The 14,564-nt window shown below is 46.2% G+C and overlaps 1 protein-coding gene across 2 annotated transcripts in view; it reads left to right on the top strand.

Moving 5' to 3' along the window:
• Positions 1-14,564, top strand: part of cps1 (carbamoyl-phosphate synthase 1, mitochondrial) — a 74,662-nt gene that overhangs the window by 16,553 nt on the left and 43,545 nt on the right. For both annotated transcript variants that reach the window (XM_079519119.1, XM_079519120.1), the window contains exons 15-22: positions 564-721; positions 1,069-1,197; positions 2,220-2,364; positions 2,657-2,867; positions 4,390-4,588; positions 5,140-5,316; positions 6,627-6,745; positions 14,220-14,361. In XM_079519119.1, coding sequence (XP_079375245.1) covers positions 564-721; positions 1,069-1,197; positions 2,220-2,364; positions 2,657-2,867; positions 4,390-4,588; positions 5,140-5,316; positions 6,627-6,745; positions 14,220-14,361 — 1,280 coding nt within the window. The remainder of the gene's footprint in view (positions 1-563; positions 722-1,068; positions 1,198-2,219; positions 2,365-2,656; positions 2,868-4,389; positions 4,589-5,139; positions 5,317-6,626; positions 6,746-14,219; positions 14,362-14,564) is intronic.

Consider the following 14,564-nt stretch of genomic DNA (forward strand, 5'->3'; position numbering starts at 1 on the left):
CTGAGCACAAGTGCTCATTTTCAGCAACGCCCTGCACACACACACACACACACACACACACACACACACACACACACACACACACACACACACACACACACACACACACACACACACACACACACACACACACACACACACACACACATTAAAACCTGGGAGCTGACCAGTACAACCATATAGTCGTATACTGTTTGGCCACTAAGCAGCTCTACTGGAGCAGTTGGGGGTTCAGTGCCTTGCTCAAGGGCACTTCAGCTGTGTTGGGTGAGTGATGACAATCACTTCCCGTCCCAGATCTTTCCTGCCCGTCCGGGGAATCGAACCAGCAACCTTTCGGCAACAAGGGCGCTCCTCTAACCCTTAGGCCACCGCTGCCTAAGGGTTAGAGGTACTGTATGTTGGTGTCTTGTTCCTCACCTTCCTGTGTGGTCACTTCTCTGTGTCCAGGGGTTGAGCTGTTCCTCACCAACCTGTGTGTACCTGTCTGTCCGGGGGTTGAGCTGTTCCTCAAGTGTGTGTGTGTGTGTGTGTGTGTGTGTGTGTGCGTGTGCTGTGTCCAGGGGTTGAGTTGTTTCAGAGCGGCGTCCTGCAGAAGTACGGGGTCAAGGTGCTGGGCACCCCCGTGGAATCCATCATGGCCACAGAGGACAGACAGCTGTTTGCTGACAAACTAAATGAGATTAATGAGAAGATTGCTCCCAGCTTTGCTGTCAAAACGGTATGATCCAAAATCTGATATACTGGCCTCTTTTCTTCTTTTTTTTTTAGGGCTGGGTGATATGATTTCAAATCAGTATCACGATTATATAAACGCTTTGCCTTGAGTCTAATGAATGAACAATGATTTTAGATTTGACTTTTCTATACACTGTCCCCATAGTTTTTTCACAAGGTCTGTTGCACTCATTATAAATGTTTATAAGCCTTACTTTATTTACTCACTATGTATTTATCTCTTAGCTATGAATGGTCTCTTTTAAAAGGAGACCTGTAGTCAGTTGAGACTGTTTGCCAACAACAAAACAAAATATGAATGTCTGTAATGAATGTGTTTCTTCCCTCCAGGTGTCAGATGCCCTGAAGGCAGCGGAGACCATCGGCTACCCTGTGATGCTGCGCTCAGCCTATGCCCTGGGAGGCCTGGGCTCTGGCTTGTGTGACAACAAGGACAAACTAGAGGACACCGCTCGCAAGGTTTGGGAACATGTACACCTTTAAAAATGATCACATAATCGCTTGGGTTGAGTACTGAATTTGATACTTTTAATGGTAAGGACCGAATGATGTCGGTAGACTCAGTACTACAGAGCACTGTTTCCAAAACAGTGGGTTGGGATTCTGGACCCATTTGTGGGTCGCGGAGATGCGGACCCATTTTTATAGTCCCTTCACTTTTGTTTCCTACATTTATTTTTACTTATTGATTCAAAACCTTTTCAAAAAACATTCCCCAAAAATCTAAATGGTTCATGAATTTAAAAGTCATTTCATGAAGAAATAAAAGACTCTAAAAGATTCCATAAATTATGAAGATCTACAAGCAAGCTTGTAAAGCTGCTATTTTCACTAGTTTGGATCCCAGGCAAACATCTAACATCTTGACAAACTCACATGGCCAGCCCTTAAGCAAACTGTCTGCCCAGTTGAGCCCTTCAATTTTTTCATTTGAGAGAGATTTAACTTAATGTATGAACTATATTCATATATTATTGTCAAGTGCAAGCCTCTCATGCTGTAATAGATTATAATCGACAGAGGAGGAAGTCGGCTTTTGGTTGCACTTGTTTGAACATTATTTGAGTTGTTAACTTTGTTTTCTGTTGTAATCGAAATTTTGAAATGACTCAATAATTTGTGCAGGACAACATCTACAGCATCTACAGTATCTGCATGTAATGCTGTCTTGTAATGCTGCAAATTTGTATTCTGCAATAGCTGTACGATGGGCGAAACGCTTACAAGATTTTTAAGTGGGCCTTGATCCAGAAAAGGTTGAGATCCACTACTGTTTTGGAAAGATTTGTATTGAAGCTCCAATTATAGCTTGCCCAATGGGGGAAAAAAGATTTAGAATTCTGTGTTGAATTATAAAATACAGAGAGAGAGGATTTGTTTTGTCTTGCAATGTGGTTGCCCCACTTTTTGAAGCTGTCACACACTGTGTGTGTGTGTGTGTGTGTGTGTGTGTGTGTGCGTGTGTGCGCGCGTGTGTGCAGGCCCTGGCCATGAGCAGTCAGATCCTGGTAGAGAAGTCTCTCCTGGGATGGAAGGAGGTGGAGTATGAGGTGGTCAGGGACATCGCTGACAACTGTGTCACTGTCTGTAACATGGAGAACTTTGACCCGCTGGGCATACACACTGGTACAAACAACACACATTCTATTCTGTTCTGTTCATTTTAATTTAATAAATTCACTCAGATTATACTCTATTCTGTTCTGTTCATTTGATTTTAATTAATTAAATTAATTCACTCAGTTTCTCTTCTTCCTTTACTTCCCTTCCTCTTCTGTATGAAAAGAACATCTCACAAAACCCCAGATCAGACTCTATATTGTTGCTGTAGGGCAGAAACATCTTATCTCCATATTATAACTTTATACTATTAAGTCCAAGCTCTTACCCGTTGATGGCTCTCGCTCCCCGCCTCCAGGCGACTCCATCGTGGTGGCGCCCAGCCAGACGCTGTCCAACGAGGAGTACCACATGCTGCGCGAGACAGCCATCAAGGTGGTGCGCCACTTGGGCATCGTGGGCGAGTGCAACATCCAGTACGCCCTGCACCCGGCCTCTCTGGAGTACCGCATCATAGAGGTCAACGCACGCCTGTCCCGGAGCTCTGCCTTGGCCTCTAAAGCAACTGGGTAAACAGACCTCCACACAGAGTATACACACCGGGGTTTCTCCACCTTTTTTTGAGTCCAAGGGGAAATGGGCTATATGCACACAAGCCAAATTGGAAAGAACTTGGGCCCCTTCCCTACTTCCTTCCGTGTTTCCGCTGATACTAATGAAGGTTCTGTTCCATTCAAACCGAGTCAGGGTGCTGCTATTGTGTGTGTTGGCTCACTGGAAACGCTCTGCTACACCAATGTGTCTCAAAGTGTCCTTGAGTGGGTTCCAAATGGCCCTGTACGGGTGTGTAACTCTGAGAGTTATGGGGGTCCTTGAAATTTAAATCTTTGAGAACCAATGCACACTAAATGGAACAGAGCCTTAATTAGTATCATCTGTAACACCTGTGAAGGAAGTAGGGAAGCGGCGCGGAAGTAGGAAGAGTTATTATGTGTGCATATAGCCCATTCCACTGGCTGGTTAAGATGTTGGCTTTCCACTCGGGAGACCCAGGTTCGAATCCCGGGTCTGACCAGGCACTTGACGACCGTAACAATATGGAAATAGTTCTGCTGAGCTGAGGTGCAGTAGTACAGTAAGGAATTTTCTGAACAAGGACAAAGTGTGAACACTGAATGTGAATAAAAAGTAAAAACTCAAATGAATATATTGAGAGTAACTGTCGACAGTCTCTGGAGGTTTTGTATTTCTGCATCATTAACACATGATTATGTACTTCTAGTGCTCTGTGACCACGAAACCAGTAATAAGTTGTGTCTGTGGAGATGGAAAGTAGCCTACTGAATCTGTTTCTATTCCACTGACTGCACTGTATCTGACTGCCTGGTGCATTGTCCTGCTGTAGTAAACTGTTAACACAATCGGTGCCGGGATGCCTTCAAAATAAGAGATCTGGGGTGCCGGAAAGACATGGCCGCTTTTACTCTGAAGCCTCCCCCCCGGAAACAATCTGGAAGAAAACTGCAGAAATATTTTGTTAGCTTTACTTGGTCTCGAGTCTATTATATCGCTAGAAGCTCCAAAGCATTCATATTTTGAACGAGAGGCATGTTGAAGTCAGAAATGAAGCACGTAGTATATCCATTAGATCAAAACCACGGATTAGGAGAGACGAGGCATTCTTTCTGCTGCGCTAACAGCTAATCGAACGGTAAGCTAATATGAAGGCAGAACGAAGCGACGGGTGCCTGAGAGTCTAAAAAAAAGGGACAAATTCAGAATATTATTATCTCGCCTGATATCATTGATGACGCGCTAGGACGTGTACACACGTCCTTTGTACGTGATTGGGTTCCCTAGGACGTGTGGAGCCGTCCTACGGACGGAAACGGTTAAGAAAGAAAGGGCTGCACTCAGTAAAAGCCTGTTTACATCATTTAATAGTCCATATGTAATTCCATATAAACCATTTTAGGCTGTCCAGCCTTCATCTGTGTGTCACACATAGGATGAAGGCTGGACGACCGAAAACATTTTAGTAAATAGAGATGTAAAGTATAAACCTCATCATACTCCTCCCCTCTCCTACAGATATCCACTAGCGTTCGTGGCGGCCAAGGTGGCGCTGGGCATCCCACTGCCGGAGATCAGGAACGCGGTGTCTGATAAGACCACGGCCTGCTTCGAGCCCAGTCTGGACTACATCGTAACCAAGATCCCCCGCTGGGACCTGGACCGCTTCCAGGGCATGTCCCTGGAGATAGGGAGCTCCATGAAGAGTGTTGGAGAGGTGTGTGTGTGTGTGTGTGTGTGTGTGTGTGTGTGTGTGTGTGTGTGTGTGTGTGTGTGTGTGTGTGTGTGTGTGTGTGTGTGTGTGTGTGTGTGTGTGTGTGTGTGTGTGTGTGTGTGTGTGTGTGTGTGTGTGTGTGTGTGTGTGTGTGTGTGTGTGTGTGTGTGTGTGTGTGTGTCTCTGGACTCTGTGCAATTTGTAACCTATGAGCTTTGACCTTTAACCCTGATAAAAGTAAATAAAATAACTGTAATATATGTTTTTTTGTGGTCATTAGAATGTCTAGAACATGTTTTATTTATTATTGTGAAAGATATCCCCCAAATGTAAATTATTAATTTATTAATAGCCAATAGCCAATGTACATACTCACAGTCACAACACGTCGGCGCGTTGTGTTGTACATCAGCTATTTTCGGCAAAGAGATTTGGTGTAGATCGGGGGAAAAAAGAGTGCAACTCATGTCCGTCTTTTGTCTAGTCTAGTATAGGGTCTTAGCTCTAAGTTGTTGATAATGTCAATATGTTCTTGTCTGTGTGTGTACGTGCAGGTGATGGCAGTGGGTCGTACCTTTGAGGAGAGCATGCAGAAGGCCCTGAGGATGTGTCACCCGTCCGTGGACGGCTTCATGCCCCGGCTGCCCATGAGCAAGGCCTGGTCCCCCAACCAGGACCTGCAGCAGGAGCTGGCCGTGCCGTCCAGCACGCGCATCTTCTCCATTGCCAAGGTACACGCATGCGCCACGCGCACCTCAGCTACACTAATCCGAGAGGTTGGCCATGGAGTTCAAGTCAGCTTTGCTCTGGGTCTCACAGCGCACTCTCACTCACACACACACACACACACACACACACACACACACACACACACACACACACACACACACACACACACACACACACACACACACACACACACACACACTAATTAATATGTATTTGGCTGTTGACCCGTGTATTGAGCCCATTGAACCACAACTGTGAGCTGCACTACAAGAGACAGCATCACTTCAAGAGTCTGAGGTTGCTGTGTGTGTACAACTCTAGTCCTCGAATAGTGGACCTGAGTTTGCTAGGATCACTGGCCAAGTTAAATAACAAAAACATCCGGGTTGTCTCGGTTTGAGAAGGTAAACTCAAGGCCATGTGAATGCAAGGTGCTCTCAAAGTCAAACTGGTAGAATAGCAAAGGCCTTGGGATTAATGAAGTTCCAAGTTAGTTCAGATGTTGTGACATCTCATCCTCTTGCCCAGGGTTGTTATTTAGTTCCACGTGGAGCAGCTCAACTTCGCTCAGCATCCTCGTCTGCCTTTTTAAATCCCACCCAACTTGTGTGATGGAAGAGAGGTGAAATAAGGAGCCCATTAGCATTATCTGCGCACAGGATGCTGAAGTTCCGGTTCGCAAGCACAAAGAGGAGCTGCACCGAGTTTATGGCGAGAGAACGACAGGGTCGTTGCTTTACCCCCAACACCCCTCCGCCGCCCACCCCCTTGCCGGCGCCCTGAGGAGGCAATCACAGTAAGGTGAAGTCAGTGTCAGGCCTCCGTAGCGAGGCACTCTGCGTCGCGGCAAAACCCCGCCGTGACAGATCTGTCTCCCCCCTCCAAACGCGGGATGAGATGGTTGACGCCGGTGGCAGCATTAAGGACTAATGGTCCATGTCTTATTGCCAGGCCATCAAACTTCAGTGATGACCCCCCCTCAAGGGTGTTGGCTCAGACAGACACTGCTACAGTCACCGCAGCTAAGCTAAGCTCATCTCAGCTCGGCTCACGTGCCTTCTGCTTCCAGGAATAGGTTGACTCTAAACCACTTGAACTCCGTTCAATCACGTTGTTGAGCGGAGTCCCTCAGGGCTTACTTTTTTTTTTTTTTTTTTTACTTTTTCAACATTAAATATCTACTCTGAAAATACCAGATCGAAGCTCACAAAGCAAGTGGTTAAAATATGACTTCCCAAGTTATAGTCAACATGTTGTTTTATTGTGTGTGTGTGTGTGTGTGTGTGTGTGTGCGTGTGCGTGTGCGTGTCAGGCACTCTACAGCGGTGTTGGCGTGGATGAGATTCACCAGCTGACAGCCATTGACAAATGGTTCCTCCACAAACTGCGTCGTATCACACAAATGGGTCAAACCCTGACCCAACACGACAGGTGATGCAACACACTCGCACTCACATACGCACACGCACTCACACTCACTATAAGCTCACAGCACAGTCAAATCCTAGGGGTGTAACAATACATTTTAACAGCGATACGATACGTATCACGATACATGGTTGACGATACGATACATGGACGATATTGGTTCATTATGGCGATACGATGCGATTCAATGATTTGAAATCGATACAGTAACTATTTAAAATACATTGACATTTTTTTTAATTAAGTAATTAAACCCCTCTTTAATTTTTCTTCAAAAAAATTGCTAAATACCACACACAAAAATTTAGTATTGATACAATCAATTAATTGCATAGCAAAACGATTCGTTAGCGATTATTTCTATTGCAAAACGATACGATACGATACATAGTCAATGTTGCCGTTTTCATTTCGATATACTTCGATTCTTGAAATTAAAATCGATATTTCGATGCAGTTACTATATCATTACACCCCTATAAAATCCACATCCAAAATAAAGTGCTGCTGCTGCATCAATAGGTGCAACCTTACAGAAAGGTCTGCAATAGTGCAAAGCACTGCTGCGTTGTTTCATTACTGCATGCTGGTGTTTGGAGCCCACAGGCTGTACCTCACTACCTCACACTGCTCAATGGTAAGTAGAACTTACACAGAACTAACTAGAGACATGTAGGAGCGCTGGTGTCACGATAGTGGTTCCTTCTTCCAGTTCAATAGCTGTCTGACTACGATGTCAGGAAATGGATGTAATCTATACGGGCTACTTTCAACCTGGCATTGCTATTTTTGGGCATGTCATTATTAAAAGCAAACCAATTCCAACTGTTTAAAATCTGAATGCATCAAATTGTTGAAAAATCCTGTGTGAAGTGAGCGGTGCAACTGTACTGTGTGGGGGTCCCCGCAACATCCAGACGCCCAGGAACGCACCAGGGGGCCGGCCCGGTTCCGGTGAGCTTTCCCGCGTCCGAAACGGTCGAGACATGACAGAGTTACCGTGTGGGTGTCCCCGAGGGGTCCCCGGAACATCCGGACCCCCAGGTACACGGCCAGGGGGCCGGCACTGTTCCGGCGAGCCTTCCTGCGTCCGAAACGGTCGAGAAATGACAGAGTGCTCGTGTTCTAGCTTTTCGTGCTCATCCGTGCTGGGACGTGTAGACATACATACACGGTACATGCATACATGGGGACACACATATAGCTGCGTAATGGAGCGGAGGCACCGCTCAAAGAGTGTTTCTGTCCTGGATAACTGTGATATTGGGATATCTATGTCTTGCCTATTCAGTTCTTTTTTACCGTTTTCATTTGAGGGTTCTGAAAATGTCCTTTGAGACAAAACTCATTTGGAAGAAAATACTTTTCATCTTCCTCCACTAGATGTCACTGTAGTGTTTATGAAGCTGATCAAATTTGTTCAGGCTTGTGTGTGTGTGTGTGTGTGTGTGTGTGTGTCTGTCTGTCTGTCTGACTGACTGACTGACTGACTGACTGACTCTCTGCTGACTGACTGACTGACTCTCTGCTGACTGACTGACTGACTCTCTGCTGACTGACTGACTGACTCTCTGCTGACTGACTGACTGACTCTCTGCTGACTGACTGACTGACTGACTCTCTGCTGACTGACTGACTGACTCTCTGCTGACTGACTGACTGACTCTCTGCTGACTGACTGACTGACTCTCTGCTGACTGACTGACTGACTGACTCTCTGCTGACTGACTGACTCTCTGCTGACTGACTGACTGACTGACTCTCTGCTGGCTGACTGACTGACTGACTGACTCTCTGCTGACTGACTGACTGACTGACTCTCTGCTGACTGACTCTCTGCTGACTGACATGACTCTGCTGACCTCTCCTGGTTGCATTCATGACTGGGGGAGTTTAGGAGGAGTGGAATATTGAAGATGAAAAAAGGTTGAGAATCACTGTGGTAGAGCATGTCAATAATATAATAACTTATACAATACAATTGGGTTCGGGTTGGTTGTATTTGGTCTCCCTGCTCTTCTATTGAGACATTTAGATTCTGTGTAAATTTTATTTACAGAGTGTAACTTTACTTACTTGAGTAAATGTACTTTTTTTTAACATACTGTATCCACAGATGAGATGAGGGGCTTAGATTGGCTTCTATACTGTCTGTATGCGAGTTCCTGAAACAAATGTCGCTCCAGCTGGCTCTCTGTATTCGGCTGGCTCCAACCAATCTTATCTAGACACACAGTAGCAGATAGCGAGTCCAGCAGGAACCATTAGGACTAAAATAGCAGCTTGCAGCCTAAAAGGCAAACAGAAATAGGTTTTTTATGCATAAGATCTGATTGTCACAATTGTGGTTTTATTTGTTATTGAACATTGGAACATTTTATGTTCAATGTCAAAAACACAGTTAAATTGTTAATCGCAATTATTTGTATGAATTAATTGCCAGCTTAAATGTTGTAATCGTGACAGCTCTAACCAGAACGGGTGTCACTCTGGCTCACGTACTCTCAAAGCTGCCACAGTGTGGCTGCAGGCTGTCTCGCAGACAGAAGCCACTCGCAGGACACGCGCTTCCTACCTCCTGCCTCCAGCAACCCCTACCCTGACTCAGCTGTTCAATAATTAATGAGTAAGGGACGTGCCGCCGCGATACGTGGTTATTGGGCCAGAGGACTAGTCTAGAGGACAGGTGGCTGGTGGGAGGGGGAATCGGTGGGCTGTGGGCTCCACCAGGTATACAAGGGTTCGATCCTGGATTTTGTAGAGGCCTAGATCAGGGGTCTTCAAAATGTTGGACCCCTAAGCTGAGCGATAGAGATGAAGTGGGGACCCCCTCCCCACTATATTTAATATACAATTGTGTTGCATATTGAGTTGTGTTGCATTTTTTCATAGATGGCTTCATAGTCCTGTTTGACAGCACTAGCAGTCTATTAAATCATTAACTGCCAGGTAATACAGAATATTTAGTTAACAATAATAATAAGTAGGTAATCATTTTCAGATGCACACGTCTGTGTGTGTGTGTGTGTGTGTGTGTGACCACACCGAGACAGACTGACTCTGCACTCCTTGCAGCGCAAGGCCTGGGGGTCCCTGAACCACGTCTGTGTGTGACCACACCGAGGCAGACTGACTGCACTCCTTGCAGCACAAGGCCTGGGGGTCCCTGAACCCCACTTTGATGTCTGTGTGTGTGACCACACCGAGACAGACTGACACTGCACTCCTTGCAGCACAAGGCCTGGGGGTCCCTGAACCCCACTGCAGCACAAGGCCTGGGGGTCCCTGAACCCCACTGCAGCACAAGGCCTGGGGGTCCCTGAACCCCACTTTGAGAACCTATGAACTACAGTACTCGAGTACAGTTACTTACTGCCTTTCCACCACTACTACTACTACTATTGATGAGACCATCAAACGCCTGCAATTTGGAGCTCACGCTGTGATTCTCCCAACTATGAAATCTCGGTCCTTATTCCTTCCGTCGTCTCGCCGGAAGATTGTTATTTCTCTCAACCCCGGCCGACTGCGGCAGGAGAGTTAAAACACACTTGACATTTCCAATATGGTTACGGTACCGGGCCATAAATAATTCAAATGGGGGGAAAGAGGAGAGAAGAGTCAGAAGAGGGAGACTGGCGTTTCAGAAGGAAGGAAGCCAGTTTCTCGGTTCTCCGATTCCATTTTTCACATCTCTCTCTCTCTCTCTCTCTCTCTCTCTCTCATATAAAACTTTTATCGATTTAAAATGAGGTTTAAGTGGCTGCACTTGCCAAAGTTAGGGGGCTATGGAAAGTAACTACATACATAGGTACTATTATTATTCTTTCTTCTGTGTGTCCATTTATCGATACTTTATAGTTATACTTAGAGGCAAATGTCGTCCTCTGCACTCCACTGCAATTATTAGAGTTACTGTGTAGATTTAGATTATTGCTATTATTATTATTTCAGCCACCACAGCAGCCTCCTCTCTAGCCCCCACAAGCTGCTCTCTACCCGCCTGGCATGGCTGGCCCTCCTTGAGGCAGTGAATTAGCTGGTCTTCGCTCCCATCAACTGCCACAGTCAGTTCACACACTTTGGGAGGATACCAAAAATCAGTAATTAGCCATGGCTACACCACTCTCTGTCTTGCACGCACGCACGCACGCACGCACGCACGCACGCACGCACGCACGCACGCACGCACGCACGCACGCACGCACACACACACACACACACACACACACACACACACACACACACACACACACACACACACACACACACACACACACGCACACACACACACACACACACACACACACACACACACACCTTAAATGAGTTGACGAGAGTGTCCCGATCCAGGGCATCCCTAGCCAGACTAATATCACACAACACTGTTGCCGGCAGGCAATTTGTTTTTGCCAACGGCTGATTCGGTCTGGCTTATTAGCCAGGCTAGGACATCCCAGGCTCTCAGGACCCAGTCGACCAGGAGGCGGCGAGAAGGGGCTCTCAGGTTCCCTGACTTGGTGTATGACTTGTCTATATCACCTACCATCCAGTTGTCGTAGGCGTCACGGAGGTGTGCTTTGAAAGGGCCGTTCCACACCACATCAGGGAGCTGAAGGTACTTTGTACAACCTCCAGGTATTACAGCCATTGTAAATTTTGCTGTACCCCCTCTTCAGCTCTGCCTTAGTGGCCACGCTGATATGGCAACGGTACGAGTCCCATGCGAGCAGCCTCGGTCCGAAGTGGAATTTCCCCACCACTTTGTGGAGCCATTCCTTCGTCAGGTCGTTGTTGAACCACCCATTCTTTGAGGAAGTTATCACGGCCCCAGGGATGATCTGCATAGCCTTTACATCACGGGCGGCCCCCTTAAACACGATGAAAGGTCCCATCGGCTTTGGCTGCCAGAGCCACAGCGATGCGTGTCTTCTCGTGACCGGTGGTTTTGAGAAAATATCAGACCTACAAGCTCACAACGTGCTGAGGCTTGCCGCGTTGTGAGCTTGTAGATCTGTTATTTCTTTGCTCACAGGCTTTTTGCACCGGTCTGCACCTGGTCATCATATGGTTACAGACAGTTCCTGTCGAGCATCTTTCTTTAGTACTAAATTACAGGGTATGGTAAACAATATACATACAATTAGAGGGAGCGTATCAACACACAGGTGTAACCACTACATGTTCTGATTGAGCAAGGTGATTTCATTATAAGCTGTAGATTGCATTTGAATAAAACCATAATTTATAGGCCTACACATAGCCTACTCTAGTACTGTACCAGTGTACTGGTAAGTCAAAGTGGCTGTTACAGGCGATAGAAAATGTAGTGCATGTGAACTGCGCTTGGGCATTATAAAGCCCAACACACACCGTCTGTGAACGCCGCGCGTCAATACAGCCGCCTCCGTTATTTTCAATTAACCTATCCCACACCGGCGGCGTCAGACGCACGTTGGCGAGCGTTCACGCCTCGCCTGACGCTCCGATACGCCGCTGTTCTATTTTCCAGGCGTTGCCGCACGGCCTCCATCCGGGAATCCGTGGGCGTGGCTGGCCAGCCGCGCGGTAGCGCGCCGCGTCCTGTGGGTGTTGCTGTGCAGCTATGACGCACGGCAATACTGTACCTGGGCTGTTATTAGGTAGTGGGCGGCTATTTGAGTAAGGGCTATTATTTGGAAATATACCGTACTTAAGTTTAGCCTTTGCATATGCCTGTAAGGTCGCTGAGGCTAGTGCAAGTGGAGTTTTCAGACGACGGCAGAAGATTGGCAGTTCTAATTGCAATGGGAAGTGCATGAATCAGAGTTTGGGACGTGTGGAGCGTTCTCCCAGCATATTTAGTGAATGTACTACCAGCTTCGCTGCGTTGACTGATCTGAACGTGTGGGTTTGTAGGGTCCGATCAGACCTTCAAAGCAACCTTTTGAAGGTCAGCACCAGAGTTTTGTACTCCAATGGAGCCAATGGAGGGAGCGGAGAAGGGTGGAGACATGTGAGAATTTTGGCTGGTTGAATACCAAGCGATCGAGCTGTGGCATTAAGCGCTGTTAATTTCATGCCGGTACTTTGTACTTTTACTAGCCCTCTACTTGCTACAGATTATGTCAACATGGTTGACGGTGGTATTGCTACTTTTACTCAAGGATATCTTCCACCCATGCTGCACCTTGGCAGAACGAAAAAAAATCGTCGACTACCTTTTTTCACTGACAAAAACTAGATAGAAACTAAATGAAAACTAAGCTATGATGACTACAACTAAGACTAAATATATTGACATTTTTGTCAACAAATAAACTATAACTATTTATAGTTATAACTATAAAAATGTTAGGAAGGGACTAGTGGATAAGAGATCCAGTACAGTATAAGTAAAAGGTAATTTTACACTTGCTGAAAATAGCCAATCTACAAGCTCACAACGTGTCGCGCTGCGATGCGTTGTGAGCTTGTAGATCGGCTATTTTCAGCAAGTGTAAAATCTGTCATTACGACAGCATCAAGGCCTGCCAAAATACATTTTAGTCGACTAAATCAAACTATTCAAGAGACTATGACTAAAACTAAAATCTAAATTTGTTGTCAAAATCAACACTGATCCTGTCTGCCCATCCTGCCATGGATGTGACCAGCCATGACCTGACCTACACTGACCCCCTCATACCTCGCTGGACACACACACACACACACACACACACACACACACACACACACACACACACACACACACACACACACACACTGTTAAAGTAACAACCAACTTTTGTAACACTCTGAAATTCATTGTCTCGTTATAGTCCTGTTGTCTCTAGGCTTTTTCCTCTGTGACACAATTTTATAGTACGTTTTCACTGTGTCTTTATTTACCGCAGTCGGACTGAATTACACAGGCTTTAGGGAAAAGAACTGACCAAAAGAGAAGTGATTTAAATTGAAATAAAATGTAGACGTGCAAACTCACTATTATCTTCACCTCTAGTCAAGATTCATTTTTAATTTGTTTTCGGTACTGTACTGTAGATACATTTTTGTTGTAACAATCCTTTTTGGCAATAACCTTTATACTGTTTTAAAGCCTGTTTATTTCCCTTTTAAATGGTACCCCAGGAAGATGCCATGATCTGGAACAGTTCATTTCATAGATTAAAACTATGACGAAAAAAATCCTTGTTGACTACCTTTTTTCACTGACGCAGTGACGGATACTAAATTCAAACTAAGCTACGATGACTAAGACTAAAAGTAGAACTAAAAGACAAGCCATTATATGTTCGGTTGTGTTTTACCAAGTGTAAAATCTGCCATTATGATAACATGGAAGGCCTGCCAAAATACACCGAATGCAGGTGTCTCTGTCTGCCTAATAAGCACAATCCCACTAATCAATGACACTTTGGGATGACAAAGGTCAGTCTATTGTCCTAAAATGCTGAAATGTCCCCCCACTTCTTCCTCCACTGTCCCTTCCATGCAGCACCTCGGTTCCCAGGGAGCTCCTCCTCAAGGCAAAGCAGGACGGCTTCTCAGACCGCCAGGTGGGCCAGGCCCTGGGCTCCAGTGAGGGGCAGGCCAGAGAGCTGCGGCTGGCACAGGGCATCAGACCCTGGGTCAAACAGGTTAGTGCTGCACAGGGCATCAGACCCTGGGTCAAACAGGTTAGTGCTGCGCAGGGTAGGGCATCAGACCCTGGGTCAAACAGGTTAGTGCTGCGCATGGTAGGGCATCAGACCCTGGGTCAAACAGGTTAGTGCTGCGCAGGGTAGGGCATCAGACCCTGGGTCAAACAGGTTAGTGCTGCGCAGGGTAGGGCATCAGACCC

The sequence above is a fragment of the Electrona antarctica genome, assembly GCF_951216825.1.
Source record: "Electrona antarctica genome assembly, chromosome: 13".
Classification (NCBI taxonomy): domain Eukaryota; kingdom Metazoa; phylum Chordata; class Actinopteri; order Myctophiformes; family Myctophidae; genus Electrona; species Electrona antarctica.